General features: G+C 40.6%; 1 protein-coding gene across 1 annotated transcript; it reads right to left on the reverse strand.

The window, feature by feature from the left end:
• Positions 1 to 5,096: 5,096 nt before the first annotated feature.
• LOC107655660 (protocadherin alpha-C2-like) lies at positions 5,097 to 12,490 on the reverse strand. Its single transcript, XM_016443222.1, has 5 exons — positions 11,553 to 12,490; positions 9,424 to 11,521; positions 7,651 to 7,709; positions 7,129 to 7,247; positions 5,097 to 5,924 (listed from the first exon to the last, which is right to left on the reverse strand). Exons 1-5 carry the CDS (start codon positions 12,488 to 12,490, stop codon positions 5,593 to 5,595), a joined length of 3,546 nt encoding a protein of 1,181 aa, XP_016298708.1. The 3' UTR covers positions 5,097 to 5,592.
• Between the last annotated feature and the right edge of the window lie 2,345 nt (positions 12,491 to 14,835).

The following is a 14,835-nucleotide window of genomic DNA, read 5'->3' on the forward strand; positions in this document are numbered from 1 at the left end:
CTCCGTTTCTCTATTTCATTATCGTGTCACTTCATAAAATGTTATGAAATGCTTTGCATACTTGGCATTTGTTACCGTTTTATTATATTATTATTTGACATTTTCTAATTTTTACATTTAATTTATTTTTTGACAGGGATGCTGTCCCTGTCTCTGAGGACAATGACATCAGATTTCATGCAACAAAGGCTCTGCACAGACTAGATCATTTTACAGAGATACTATTTTATTTTATTTTATTTCTCATCATCAGTGCATGTCAATATAAATGTAATGGATTTGATAGCTGATTGGAAAGTCTGGCTTCAGACAGTGACTAAGACAGTCATACTTGCAGTAACCAATTAATTTAACTACACAAAATACTTTTTTGGCAAAAGAAAGCAACATAATTATGTTGCAGAATCTCACGTGCCTTTAGCATTTGCTACATTAACTTCTGCTAAGTACAAAGACTGTGAGAATATAACAGCTGGCTGCCCATGTCCACAGTATCCCATGTTGTAATCTTTACAGCATTTTCTGACTTACCTCTCTTTCTGTGAACTTTGGCTACTTCGACCCATTCTCTTTTCTTTCTCTTCCAGTAATGGATGGCAGTCAGATGAATTCATGCTTCCTTGAAGATTTGAAGATTTAACACATGGAACAGAGATCTGATCTAGGAATTAAATTATTGTAATAATATATATTTTTTTCCTTTCGCACTTCAGTTTCCCTCTTCAAATAATAATAATAATAATTGTAATAATAATAATAAAAAAAAACTTTGTAAAAAAATAATTTTACAAATCATTGTAAAAAAAATGTCAGTGTATCTCTTAAAAGTAAAATGTCACTGTAACTTGTCATTGCAATTCAGTTATACTCTAAAATAAATGTTATGGTTAAATCTCTGTCTAATCATTCAGAGTATTATGTAAAGACAGAAAGCACAGAAATATCACCACAAATTTAAATTTACATGGGTTGTGGATTTATTTATTTGTTTGTTTGTTTGTATTTTATTTGACATGTTAATGAAATATGCCAGCAACTGTAATCTCTGCAATGTTGTGCCTGTTGACATGTGATGCAGGCGACCTCTAGTGGTGTTTTCTGAGACTGATTTCCCAAACTGCAGCTACATATTCATGCAGAAGATATCAGGTCATCATTAGTCTTTTGTTTCTTAGATAACGTTTCTTTAAAATGGAATGTTTGAAGAAACAATAAACAAACAGATTTATGGCTAATACTGAAACTTATTTTTTCTGAAGTCATTTTCTAAAAAAGTTGGAGACCACTTGCGGAAATGCAGCTTTTCTGACCCCACTCTGTTTGTATTTATATTTACCAAAATGTATTTGTATATTGTGTGTGCAGTATGTGTATATATACATACACACGCAATTCATATGCACATTTGATATTTAATAACAATTCATATTATCATTATCAATTCATTTTCATTTGCAAAAAAAACAAATATTTTCACTGGACAGCTGCAGGTCAAGATGTAGGAGAGTGAAATATCAGTTTTTATGACAAGTAAGAGTAAATACTAATCTACAAAGCATATGTTTAAGGGGGTAAAAACACATCACTGTCCATTAAACTTCATTATGCAACACTAAAACTCCAAGACAACAACATGTGTAATGGCAGACTATGACGTCATAATATCAGACAGAGCAGCTCTGCTATTGGTTTAGAACCAAACAGGATGGAACAAAGAGAGGGAGTTCCGACTGGTGTTGTCATAGAAACAGCTAGAGCTAAAACATTCTGTTTAGGACAAGGCGAAGGTCAAAGTGTAGAAGCACTTACTTGCTAGAAGTCAAAGGTGAAGGCCTAAATCGGGTAAATCACAAATACAGATATTAAATATTACCACTTCATCTTTATAGTTCAGTTGTGTTTGAACCTTTAAGGCAAGGAACTTCAAAGTAATGACCAATAAAATTTGTGTTGCCTAATATAAGCATTAGACCCCTAAACATTCTAGATTTAATCACGTCTGGCTCCAGCTTCAACATACGGTTATTTAACATTCAAGAAAATTGCGAAATTCACCTTCAAGTTAAACTACACATAACAAATTAATTATAATCATTAATAAAAAAAATAAACATTTACAGTATATGAGCAACTATACTTTATGCTTAGCACAGTCTATCTTTCAGCCAATCAGCTAGGACTACTGTCTAGTCACCTAATTAATATTCATGAGTGAAGTTTTAAAGTTTTCTTTGCACAGATTGTTCCTACTTCTCAAAAGGATGTCATTGTTTGAATGTGACTCTGTGCTGCAAAAGCGGAGCTCTTCTAATTCCTGATTTGTAGTCTAGAGAGGGACATGTCTTAATTGCTCATCTCCTCACCTCCGGTTCACGGGCCCTCAGAGAGATGAACTTCGATTTAGAGAAGTGTGTTAGCGCCATGGAGACCGTTTCTTCATTAACGTTTGTAATCTGAAAGGACACACGGCAAACCTAATTGCCCCTCTCAACTGGGCGATACACATCTATTGACATTCCGAACTCATGTCTCCGGGAAATTAAAATGGAAAGGGCTCGGGAGAGATTGCGTCCAGGTGTGGCATTTTCAGGGAGAGCCTGATTCCCCCCACGGGCCCGTCTGTTTCCCTGTCTTTAATTAAAATGATATTTAGACGATGGAGTTTTGTGTTTGTTTAGTTAATGAACCAAGTCTATTCTCTGTGGGAGGAAAAAGGAAGCTCATTAGCATATGTTAGCATTTGCGATGTTTACTCAGTGCACGAGAGAGTGGCCTGGGTCATTTTATTTTCTTTGTGCTTAGAAACTATGTAAAGAACTGAGAATTAATTGTTCAGTTTCTAGTCCTAAAACCTGGAAGAGATTTGGCATTTTTGAACCATGGGGAATTTCCTGTGTTCACACCTGAGATTTGACTGTGCATAATTTATGTTGCTTTAAAAAATAAAACAGTAAAGTCTCTTCAAGTAATGTTAACCACAGACCTACTTTTACCCACAAACCAAAAAGGCTGAACACAAAAGTAATATATTCCTACTATTGCACAGAAATAAAAGAGATTCAAAGTTTGGACCTTGAAACTGAACAGAGATGATATATTGAAAATAGCAAATTTTAGTAACCTGCGATTTTTAACATCTGTAATTTTACTCAGGCTGCAAAACTGAATTAAACAGAAAAACAATATATTTCCAGAATATCTGGATGCCACTCCCATGAAAGTTCATGTGATAACAATGCAGAAAATGAATACTTACATTTACAAGCAACTTACAGTGCATTTAGGCTACATGGTTTTTTTATTTTTAACAGTATGTGTGTTACCTGGGAATTGAACCCATGACCTTTTGCACTGCTAACACTATGCTCTACCACTGAGCCACAGGAAAACTATACTCACCAGTTGAAACAGTGTACAGGGTATATTGCACAGTATTCAGTAAGCAATCATCTTGTATGATTCATGCCCTCAAGTTATCCCCTATAAAAATATTAATCACAACACCGCAGTTTTATTGCAGAAAAAAATATTTAATTCTCATATTTTTTATGTACATATTTGGAATGAATGGACTTTCACATCCTGTTCACTTGTATGAGGCAGTAATGCGTGTCTAAAGTCATTCCTACACGAGTTATCATATTGAATTAATCAGTTTCATTTGGTGAGCATCCACCTTCTCCTGGCCCATAATTCTTCCACATCATGACCACTGTATTGATTTATATGCTCACACCGTGTGCAAAAGGTGGGTAATAATCACATTTTGGCTGAAATGATTGTCAAAGTAACAACAGTAGGAAAATATAAAAATAATAATGATATTCAGTATTGTATTAAATCTCAGGCTTCTCACTGCTGCTCAAGTGGTAATGATCTTTGACCTTTAGGCCTGGTGTGGTCAAACTAACCAAGCAGATGCAATTACAAATAATAATAATAATACAGATTAAGTTTTATTCAGTCCCTCATATAACAGGACAAGCAAGTTTCATTGGGATCATAAGATCTCGACTCTCCCTTTAACTAATTCAAGTTCTTTTAAAACAGACAGACTCTCCTATCCTGAGGAACAGAGCCTCTGTAGTTAAGTACAATAGGCTCCAATGACAGGACAGACAGAATGTCTTACGAGCAGGTCTGAATGATGTACCACAAACACACACAATGTGCGTGAAAAGTGCATGTTCGAGTGAGTGTGAGCACAGAGCGTTGACAGACAGAACCATCATAGCATAGCGGCACTGTGACATCATTAAGGTTTTGGTCACATGACAAGTAGCCTCAGACTTGCAGCATAAAGTTGGTTTGCTGCTCATTCTACCCGACTGACATGTAAAGCAACAAAACACTTTTTACATGCCATTTAGGTGTGAGTTATCTGAAATAGAGTGCAACAGTCGGGTTCCGGAAGTAAAAGCTCCATTTATTATCTCCACAGGGAAGGTGACTTGTAACTCACAATAGGTCTGTTTTTAAAGGTTTATCAGTTATTGTTACAAGCTTGTTAATTGATGGTATATGCTTTTCTTGAAGCTGTCAGTTTGCATTATTTCAACTTTTACTTGAAGTATTTGTGTTTAACTTTATGTTAAACTAGTGCTGTCAAATCGATTAAAAGTTTATTGTATGTAAAAATATATTGTTTACATAATATATGTGTGTGTACGGTGTATATTGATATGTATATATAAATACATACATGTATGTATTTAAGAAATATACGTTATGTGTGTGTGTGTGTGTGTAAATATTTCTTAAATATATACATGTATGTGTGTGTATTTATATATATATACAGTATATATATATATATATAAATATACACAGTACACACACCTATATTATGTAAACAAACTTATTTTGGATGCACTTAATCGCAATTAATTGATATGACAGCACTATGAAAAACCCATAATTATACAGAGAAATCTTTAAATATAAATTTAGCATATTTAAATCAATAGTTTCTCCATCATTTTTAATTTGATTTTTATTCAATCTAGTAACTTTGTCTTTTTGTTCAATCTTCAAATACTTTTTGGCTTCAAACCAAAGTCTGTAATGTTGTGATTAAATTCATAACTGCTTGGTTGGTTTATGGCTTAAAACTTTTTAATGAAGACTCTTTTTTTAAATCCTTATGGGAAAAAAGTGAATGGGAAAAACACTTCTGGAATCAAGTCCACTGAGAAAATGTTTAGGCACTGTTGCACTCTAAAAATCTCTGCAAAACGGGGGAGGTTTATTTTTAGATTTTGTGATAAGAGTTTCTGTCCTGCTAAACAAGTTCACAGACAGAAAACAAAGTGGGATAAACAGTTCCGCTCCTGAATAACTTTCAAAGATTTCAAGCACGATCCAGGCAAACTATGGCAAAACCATTAAAAACAATATCAACCTTGTATTATTTTAAAACAATTTTCTTCCCCAAATCAACGGAAGTTGCATTGCATGTGCAATATGCATCAAATGGTCAAAGAATGGACTGTGTCTGTCCATCTGAGGCTGAGACTACATAATGAGTGCTATGCTTTGGTAATAAGTCACTCTTTTCGTTCATCATCACAACATAGGTCCTTTTGTCTTATTTTATTCATTATATAAGTCATTGTTGATGACCTCTGCCCCCGTGTCGTCATGCGGGTCGTAGCTGCTGGGAGAGATGAACCTATGTTTCTTGCCGAAGGTGGAGAATGAGTTGTGAACGTCGAGCTCACTGCGGTAGCTGGGCCGCAGGGTGCAGAAGCCGGACGGTGTGCCGGGGATGTAGACGTTGTGCTGGTAGTCCGGCGGAGGGTGCGGGCGGACCTGTGCCGTGGGCTGCTGCTGCTGCAGGTGGTGTGTGGGGTTGTGTTGGGGTGTGTAGTGAGGAGTCCAGGCCCTCTGAGAAACACTACCTGCTGGAGAATGCATCCGGTACTCTGAAAGGGTTAAAAAAAATTACTTAAATTAAATAAGATCCTTTAATGTTTTTGAAAAAAAAAAGTATTTTCTGCTCACCAAAGCTGCATTTATTTGGTCATAATACAGTAAAACAGTAATATTGTGAAATGTTATTACAATTTATAATAACTATTTTGTATTGCAATATATTTTAAAATGTTGTTTTTTCCTGTGCTGCAAAGTTGAATTTTCAGCATCATTATTCCAGTAATCAGTGTCACATGATCCTTCAAAAATTATTCTAATATGCTGATTTGCTGCTCAAGAAAATTCTCATTATCACTGTTGAAAACAGATGTGCCTAATCTAAGGTGTCATTGCCAAATAAAAGTAAAAAAAAAAAAAATGTTATTATGCTCACCCCAAACTTTTGAATGGTATGTATCACGGTTTCCACTAAAATGTGAACCAGAACAACTGTTTTCAACATTGATAATAATCAGAAATGTTTCCTGAGCAGCAAATCAGCATATTAGAATGATTTCTGATGGATTATGTGACATTGAAGACTGGTGTAATGATGCTGAAAATGCAGCTTTATCATCACAGGAATAAATTACATTTTTAAATATATTACAATAGAAAATAGTTATTTTAAATTTTAATAATATTTCACAATATTACTGTTTTTACTGTATTTTTTATCAAATACATGTAGCTTTAGTGAGCATAAAAGTCTACTTTGAAAAACATTTATATAAAATCTTAATAATTTCTAACGTTTGACTCTAAACTGGATCACATTGGAAGTACTAATGTGAATAATTTATGTTGCCAAACAAATCATGAAAGTCTCTTCAAGTAATGTCTCATTAACCAGAGGGCAATGTAATAGATTCCTCACTATTGCACAGAAATAAAATACATTCAAAGTTTGGACCTTGAATCTGAACATAAATAATATATTGAAAATTGCAAATTTTCTGTAGTAGGGCTTAATATCACCTGTGGTTTTTAACGTCTGAAATTTTACTCATTTGGGCTGCAAAATGAATTCAACATGACAATCACAAAACAACCACACTTCCAACATAAGGCAAAGAGATATGGCCATGTGCTGGTTTTTACTTTTTCATGGCAGCAATGTCTTTAGTAATTCCCGCTCCATCACTTTTTCCTTGTTGAATATCATGTTTCACTTAAAATATGAAATATGTCAGATAATTTCAAGTATAGCTGTACCTCTTGAGCGGGTCCCCCAGGTCCAGTACTGTCCGGTAGCCATTTGACCCATATAATTCTCTGGTTCTGCCTGCATGGCCTTACGCATCAGAGTGCCATCCATGTTTATAGAGTTACAACTGCAAACAGATGATGGGAAATTAGGCCAGTCTGAGATGTAAGGAGATATTTTGATACTCCAGATTTCATGCATGAAAGATCATTGCCTGCCTGCTCTAAATGACAAAACTTCATTTCTGAAGTCTTCTTTAAAAATACAATTAATATGTTTTTAATACTTCTTTTCCCCCTAAAATGTAAAAGTTATTTTTTAAGAGTTTGACTTCTAGCGTTTACATTTATGCATATGAAATTGAACACATGACCAAGGGCACTGTTAGCACCATGTGCAATTTTTTGAGCTACAGAAACACTTAGATTTTCTCTGTAGTACAACAGTTTGTAATCTATTGTGTTACTATTAAATAAAAACACAAGCTTATAGTGTATGCCCATTCAGAGACGAGTAAACTTGTGTTTTACCTTTTTAGAGAGGGGGTTTGATTTTTGGTGAGGGCCCAGTCAGTGTTTGCTTGTTTCAACTGCGACACACAGAACAATAAAAAAAAAATTAGATCTTAAAATAAATAACTGATTATAACATATGTAGAATACATGTTTATATATCTTTTTCGAAACTCTTCAGTGTATACAATTGCTACAGATGTCCACAGACACTCTGAAAGATATTCCTCAGGCATTAAAGGAATCTTGTATGCCTCCTTGTGGCCAAAAGTGTGAATCGCACGTCATTACTTTCCGAGCTGTGGTGCCTTGAGCAATGACTGTAGTGCCACGGTCTTCTCTTTCATCCTCAGAGATGCAGCGGGGGTGGAGGAGGTGGAGGAGGAGGAGGAGAATGGGGGTGTTATTTATTTCATGTCAAAGAGAGAGAGAAAGCATGAATTCCACGCTCTATTAATTCGCTTAGAGACTTTCATAAGGAGAGCGCCATGTACGCTTATTATTAAAACCGTTCTTCAAAATACCTTCCGTAGATAATTAGAACACCGACATACGATTTTAATCTTCAAAGGAAACCGCAGCGGGCAGGAAATTAATTTCGAAAACGCATTTAACTGTCCGACGAATTCAATTGAGTTTAATTTCTCGTTTTAATTTAGAAACTCCCGTGCGTTTGCATTCTCCGCTGCAGCTCTGGTGAATTTATACAGAATTTTCCAGCTTTAATATATTCCCAGAAGAAATCCTGTAAGTAGCTCTGACTGCACGCAGGAGTTCTACACATGTTTGAGTTTTTTTGTTTTTTTTTAATGCCCTTAAGGACAGAATTTTTCATTAATATTCTATAGGAGACCTAAAGGCCACAGAGTCTAACATTGCAGGTTGCAGTTCCCTCAATGGACGAGTTTATTCTTCACAAGCTATAAGAAGTTCACTGACCTAAGGCAAGGTCACACCTGGCTCTCCAACTCACCCTGACAAATGAATAATAACGGAAGCGAGCACGTTTACATTTTAAAGCCTGACGTTTCCACCTAGTGGATATTAACAGGACACACACACACACACACACACACACACACATACATACAGTTTATCCCTAGCTCTCCAGTTCTCGTTCTATGAGGGCAAAGTGGCAGAATCTACAGGCGCGACACGTCTCCATCGGCTCCAGCTCGCTTCCTAATGCTTTCATTTCCCCAGCCCCATTATGGAAGAAACCAGTCCGCGCCCGTGTGCCATTGTGTATTGGATAATTAGCTTGTGTATGTGCGTGCGCATGCCCTTGATATACAGTTGACAAAGAATGTGCCTCAATGCAATAGAAGAGAACTGAAAAGCTTCTCCTGTTCAAGGTTAGAGACAGACCACGATCATTTTTAAGCTGACCACATTAACAACAAAGAAGCATAAAAAACATTTTAAACATTCTATAAAATATATAGAAAGAGAGAGAGAGAGAAAGAGAGAGAGCACATAAACAAAGGAAAAACTGGATAGAGTGCTAAAAGACGCGCATTGACCTCTGTTTCTCTGGAAGATGCTGCTGTCTAGAGACGCTCGTTCACTCTCAATCAAGGTCATTGATTGACTTCAGAGGTATTAAATATTTGTCAAATAATTAGCGCCTAGTTTTTCTTTTGTGCATTTATAATCGATAGCCAATTCATCTCGTTCACCAACATATGTGCACAAATGATGCCCTTCACGGAAGTGACTCAAAAATAAAGATCACCTGACAAACTCAACGAGCAAGTTAATGTTTAAGACTGAAGATGAATGCAGTTTTACCTCGTTCGGTGTAGTCGCTCCGTTGTTCACGGACGAGCAGCGGCTCTGTGAGCTCAGCGCCAGGTTATCCGCTCCTCTCGCCGCGTTATTTCTCGGTGTGCCGGGACTGCAAGGCTTGAGAAACATAAAGTCTCTCTTTGCAGATTCGGGCGTCAAACACACTTTGTAGCAGTAAGCTTGAGAGAGATTTCCAGGATTGCTGTTTACCTCCACGCAGTTCGTGGGCACTTTGGCGCCGGTGGCGATCTGCAGGTTGAGATTAGACTTTTTGAATACCTCGGCGGGCGGCTCCGGTTCAAAGCTGCAGCAAGCGGTACCGAGCGAGGAGAGCGCGTAACCGCCGAGGGAGTCACGGTCTTTGTAACACTTCACGGCCGCCAGGACGATGATGGCCACGAGGAAGATGAGCGAGATGGTGCTCAGTGACACGATTAAATAGAGCGCGAGGTTAGACGGGGGCTGGGGGCTGAGCGAGAGGTCACCGAAGTCGGACAGCGACTCCGGCACGCTGTCCACCACTGACATAATGATGGACACGGTGGCCGAGAGCGGCGGCTGCCCGTTGTCCTTGACAAGTATGACGAGTCTTTGCCTGATGGCATCTTTGTCGAAAAAGCGGCGGATCGTCCTGATCTCCCCGGTGTATAAAGCCACGCTGAACAGCCCGGGATCCGTCGCCTGCAGCATCTGATATGACAGGCGAGAGTTTTGCCCCGCGTCCGCGTCAAGCGCCGTGATTTTAGCCACAAGGTACCCAGCGTCAACCGACCTGGGCACCATTTCAGTAGCAACAGTGCCGTTTCTGGGCAGTGGGGACAGGATGACCGGCGCGTTGTCATTCTGATCCAAAACGAACACATTGACGGTCACGTTGCTGCTGAGCGGCGGGAAACCTGCGTCCTGCGCCTGGACACGGATCTGAAAGTTCCGGAGCTGCTCGTAATCGAAAGAGCGCAGCGCGTAGATGTTGCCGTTATCAGAATTGATTGAGACATAAGTGGACACCGGCATGCCCTGGATCTGACCCTCCAGGATGGAGTAGGACAAATACGCGTTCTGATTAGAGTCCGGATCGAATGCGGTCAGCGAGCAAATGGAAGCCCCCGGGGCGTTATTCTCGGTCACATATACAGTGTACGAGGGCTGAATGAACCGCGGCGGGTTGTCGTTAATGTCAGACACTTGAACCAGAATCGTTTTCCTGGTGGACAGCGGAGGCGAGCCAAGATCTCGCGCCGTGAGGGTGATGTTATACTCCGAGACAGACTCTCTGTCGAGAAACTCGCTGGTCACGAGTGTGTAATAGTTTTTAAAAGAGGAGTGCAGCTGGAACGGCACATTTCCGGGGATCTGGCAATCCACGGCTCCGTTCTCTCCGGAGTCGCGGTCCATTACACTGATCACGGCTATCACCGTGCCCGGAGGCGCGTCCTCCTGAACAGGTGTTGACACAGAGGTTAATATGACCTCGGGCGCATTGTCGTTCACGTCCAGAATATCGACCAGCACTTTACAATGCACGGCCACGGCTGAGGGACCCTTGTCTTTCGCCTGCACGTAGAGCTCGTACACGCTGGCCTTCTCGTAGTCCACGACTCCCTTCACCCGGATCTCACCCGAGTGAGAATCCACGCTGAACAGCTCGCGCACCTTCAGAGGCGCATGCCCGCTGAACGAATAGGTGATCTCGCCGTTTGCGCCTTCATCCAGGTCCGTGGCGTTCAGTTTGAGCACGAGCGTGCCTCTAGGCGCGTTCTCCACCAAGCTGACCCGGTATACGGAGCGGTCGAACACCGGTACGTTGTCATTCGCGTCCAGCACAGTTACCGTGATCTGTGCCGTGCCCGAGCGCAACGGGGAGCCACCGTCCACGGCCGTGAGCACCATCTCGTGCGTCTTCTGCTGCTCTCGGTCCAACGGCGACTGCAGAACGAGTTCTGCAAACTTGCTGCCGTCGTTACGTGTCTGAATGTCCAGCACGAAGTGTTGATTGGCGCTCAGTAAGTACGAACGGAGAGAGTTCGAGCCCACATCCAGATCCTGCGCGCTCTCCAGGGGGAACCGGGAGCCCAGCGCAGCAGACTCTGTGATCTCCAGATTAAACTCGCTCCACGGGAAAGGAGTGCAACTGGAACGGCACATTTCCGGGGATCTGGCAAGCCACAGCTCCGTTCTCTCCGGAGTCGCGGTCCATTACACTGATCACGGCTATCACCGTGCCCGGAGGCGCGTCCTCCTGAACAGGTGTTGACACAGAGGTTAATATGACCTCGGGCGCATTGTCGTTCACGTCCAGAATATCGACCAGCACTTTACAATGCACGGCCACGGCTGAGGGACCCTTGTCTTTCGCCTGCACGTAGAGCTCGTACACGCTGGCCTTCTCGTAGTCCACGACTCCCTTCACCCGGATCTCACCCGAGTGAGAATCCACGCTGAACAGCTCGCGCACCTTCAGAGGCGCATGCCCGCTGAACGAATAGGTGATCTCGCTGTTTGCGCCTTCATCCAGGTCCGTGACGTTTAGTTTGAGCACGAGCGTGCCTCTAGGCGCGTTCTCCACCAAGCTGACCCGGTATACGGAGCGGTCGAACACCGGCACGTTGTCATTCGCGTCCAGCACAGTCACCGTGATCTGTGCCGTGCCCGAGCGCAACGGGGAGCCACCGTCCACGGCCGTGAGCACCATCTCGTGCGTCTTCTGCTGCTCTCGGTCCAACGGCGACTGCAGAACGAGTTCTGCAAACTTGCTGCCGTCGTTACGTGTCTGAATGTCCAGCACGAAGTGTTGATTGGCGCTCAGTAAGTACGAACGGAGAGAGTTCGAGCCCACATCCAGATCCTGCGCGCTCTCCAGGGGGAACCGGGAGCCCAGCGCAGCAGACTCTGTGATCTCCAGATTAAACTCGCTCCACGGGAAACTGGGAGCGTTATCATTCACGTCCAAGATCTCCACTTCTACCCGGTACAGTTCCAAAGGGTTCTCAATGACCACCTGCAAGTGCAAGAAACAAACGGGTTGGGGAGAAATCGTATTGGCGGACGGCGACTTGAGAGCACGGAGCATAATCACTGTACCGATACGTTTAACTCGCGAACTACCGGGCGCGCGTAATCACCCTGAAATAAGCGAGACTTAATACTTAATTTCTGATAAGGCAATGTAACTTTCCATTTCTGAAAAGCATCTGTCCTTTGTTTGTAATTCTAATACACCAGCGACCTCCAGCGACCTTCTTCAGAGGAGTCATGCAGAGGGGGTTATAGTTATTTACAGGTGGATTTTGAACGCAAACAAACAAACAAATAAATAAATGCTTCCTTGTTGATTAAGTTGACTCTCGACTCTCTCTCTCTGTCTCTCTCTCTCTCTCTCTCTCTCAGCAGGCCTACACCCAAACACACATACACAGACATTCTTGGAGTTTGCAGTTTACTATAGGCACACCTTTGAGTGAAGAGGGAAGAACCCTGCTGAGGGAAATAGGGGGGAAAAAAACAACTTAAACCAGCCTAAGGTGATTTGCTGGTTTTACATGGCCATCAGGTTTGTCAGACCAGGTGAACACCACCTTGACCAGGCCATCATAAACTTGTTGACACCAGCAAACCACTTAAATCTTTTTTTCAGCAGCCATTCTTAAATGTTCTGACATTTCGGCCCCCTCTGACCCTTATATCTGCAGGGAGGTGAAATCCTCCACCCAGGTTTAAATAACCGCAGAATCCAATCTGCTGTCAGACTTAACCTCCAGCAGATGGTAAAGCTCCAGAAGAAATGATTACATTTGAAAAAACAGGAGTTCCTCCGCTCTCGACTTCTTTTTAATTAACGGAGAGACGGATTAGTGCTCGGCTATCCGGGATCAGCCGTTCTTCAACAGAAGAATACAAATGTTTTTGGATAAATAATCCCCGGCGCATTTCACGGTGCCCGTCACATTAACATGCATTACACGAGCCCTTAAGCCCCGTTTCATCCGCCGGCTTATTGTCCACGGGGCGCGAGAGTGCCATTACTTTCACCACAAGCTCCATTTAAACTCACTCACGGTAACCTTGCAAAACCCCTGCCTGTCTCTATTGAATACTTTTCCTTAAAGGAAAGAGAGATGGAGGAAAATAAGTGACTAGAGTGTAAGAGATGGCCTTACATAGGCCTACAGAGAATAAAAAACACAGGGACTGAAAAGGATGAAAATCACATACACAAAAACATCAGAAAGTCAAATCTAGACACATCCATACTGTTGTTGTGAGATTTCACCCATTCAGTCTACTTTATATAACAAATGTAATCATAAATAAATAACGGATAAACGAAGCGGTATAACAGACTGCCAGTAAGATATTTTAAAAATATATCATCATCCTTCGTGCTATTCGGTTGTTTAGTTTCAAAAATTATCTTTGAGCGCCATCTGCTGTTCATATAGGGGTTCTTACAACAACGAGGAGTGAAACATTTTAAAGGGGTCATATGATGCTGCTAAAAAGAGCATTATTTTGTGTATTGTAACACTTCAAAGAGAAAGGAATAAATGAAATCGCATCATATGACCCCTTTAATGAAAGGGAATTCAATCTAATTTGTATTGCTTTCTTAAAATAAATATAAAAATGGCATATTCGTTTATGTCTTACATCTTAATTTTACTCGATTTTATAACTTAAAAACTAAAAATGTAGGCATACGTTTTAAAAAAGTGAATACATAGCCTACTGAGATTTAATCGCCGTTTACGGATACCATAGGAATGAATGAGAAGTGCCGTTAGATTCATACCGAACCAGCCTACCAAATTTATTACAAATCATTGACTGACAAAAGAGCAAGATCTCATGGCATCAAAAATGAAAACGTTGGACTGTGTCAATTTTATAAATCAAAAAGTAAAAATGTAGACCTGTCTTTTTTTTTTGTAATTGCGCAAGAAGTGAAGACTTATTGAGATTTAAGTATCATACCGTGCCCTTATTGCAGAGTTATTAAAAAGTATTGACTGACAATAGAGCAAGATCTCATGGCATTATACATATAAACGTTGGACAGCGCGCGAGGTACGATCTCCGGTTTCCCGACGGACGTGAGATGGTGATCTGGTCAATCAGAAGTCACCGCTGAGCCAAACCAACGCGAGAGCAAAACGACTGAAACGCAGTTAGCTCACAATGGGAACCTACATGTAACATACTTCTGGTTCTGGGGCTACAATTAAATCAGTAACACCTTTGCTATTTCATGAATTAGGCTATTTTAAAAGAAACATAAAATATCGAGCCAACATATATCGTAATTAATAAGTTTTGTAGTTTTGTAGTTTTAACATTTAAAAAACGACAGCTAGCTTGCCCTGCCCTGACATTTAAAAATATACAAATAGGCTATACATTTGTGTAACGGGATTTTTT

The sequence above is a fragment of the Sinocyclocheilus anshuiensis genome, unplaced genomic scaffold (assembly GCF_001515605.1).
Source record: "Sinocyclocheilus anshuiensis isolate Anshui unplaced genomic scaffold, SAMN03320099.WGS_v1.1 scaffold1008, whole genome shotgun sequence".
In the NCBI taxonomy this organism is placed as follows: domain Eukaryota; kingdom Metazoa; phylum Chordata; class Actinopteri; order Cypriniformes; family Cyprinidae; genus Sinocyclocheilus; species Sinocyclocheilus anshuiensis.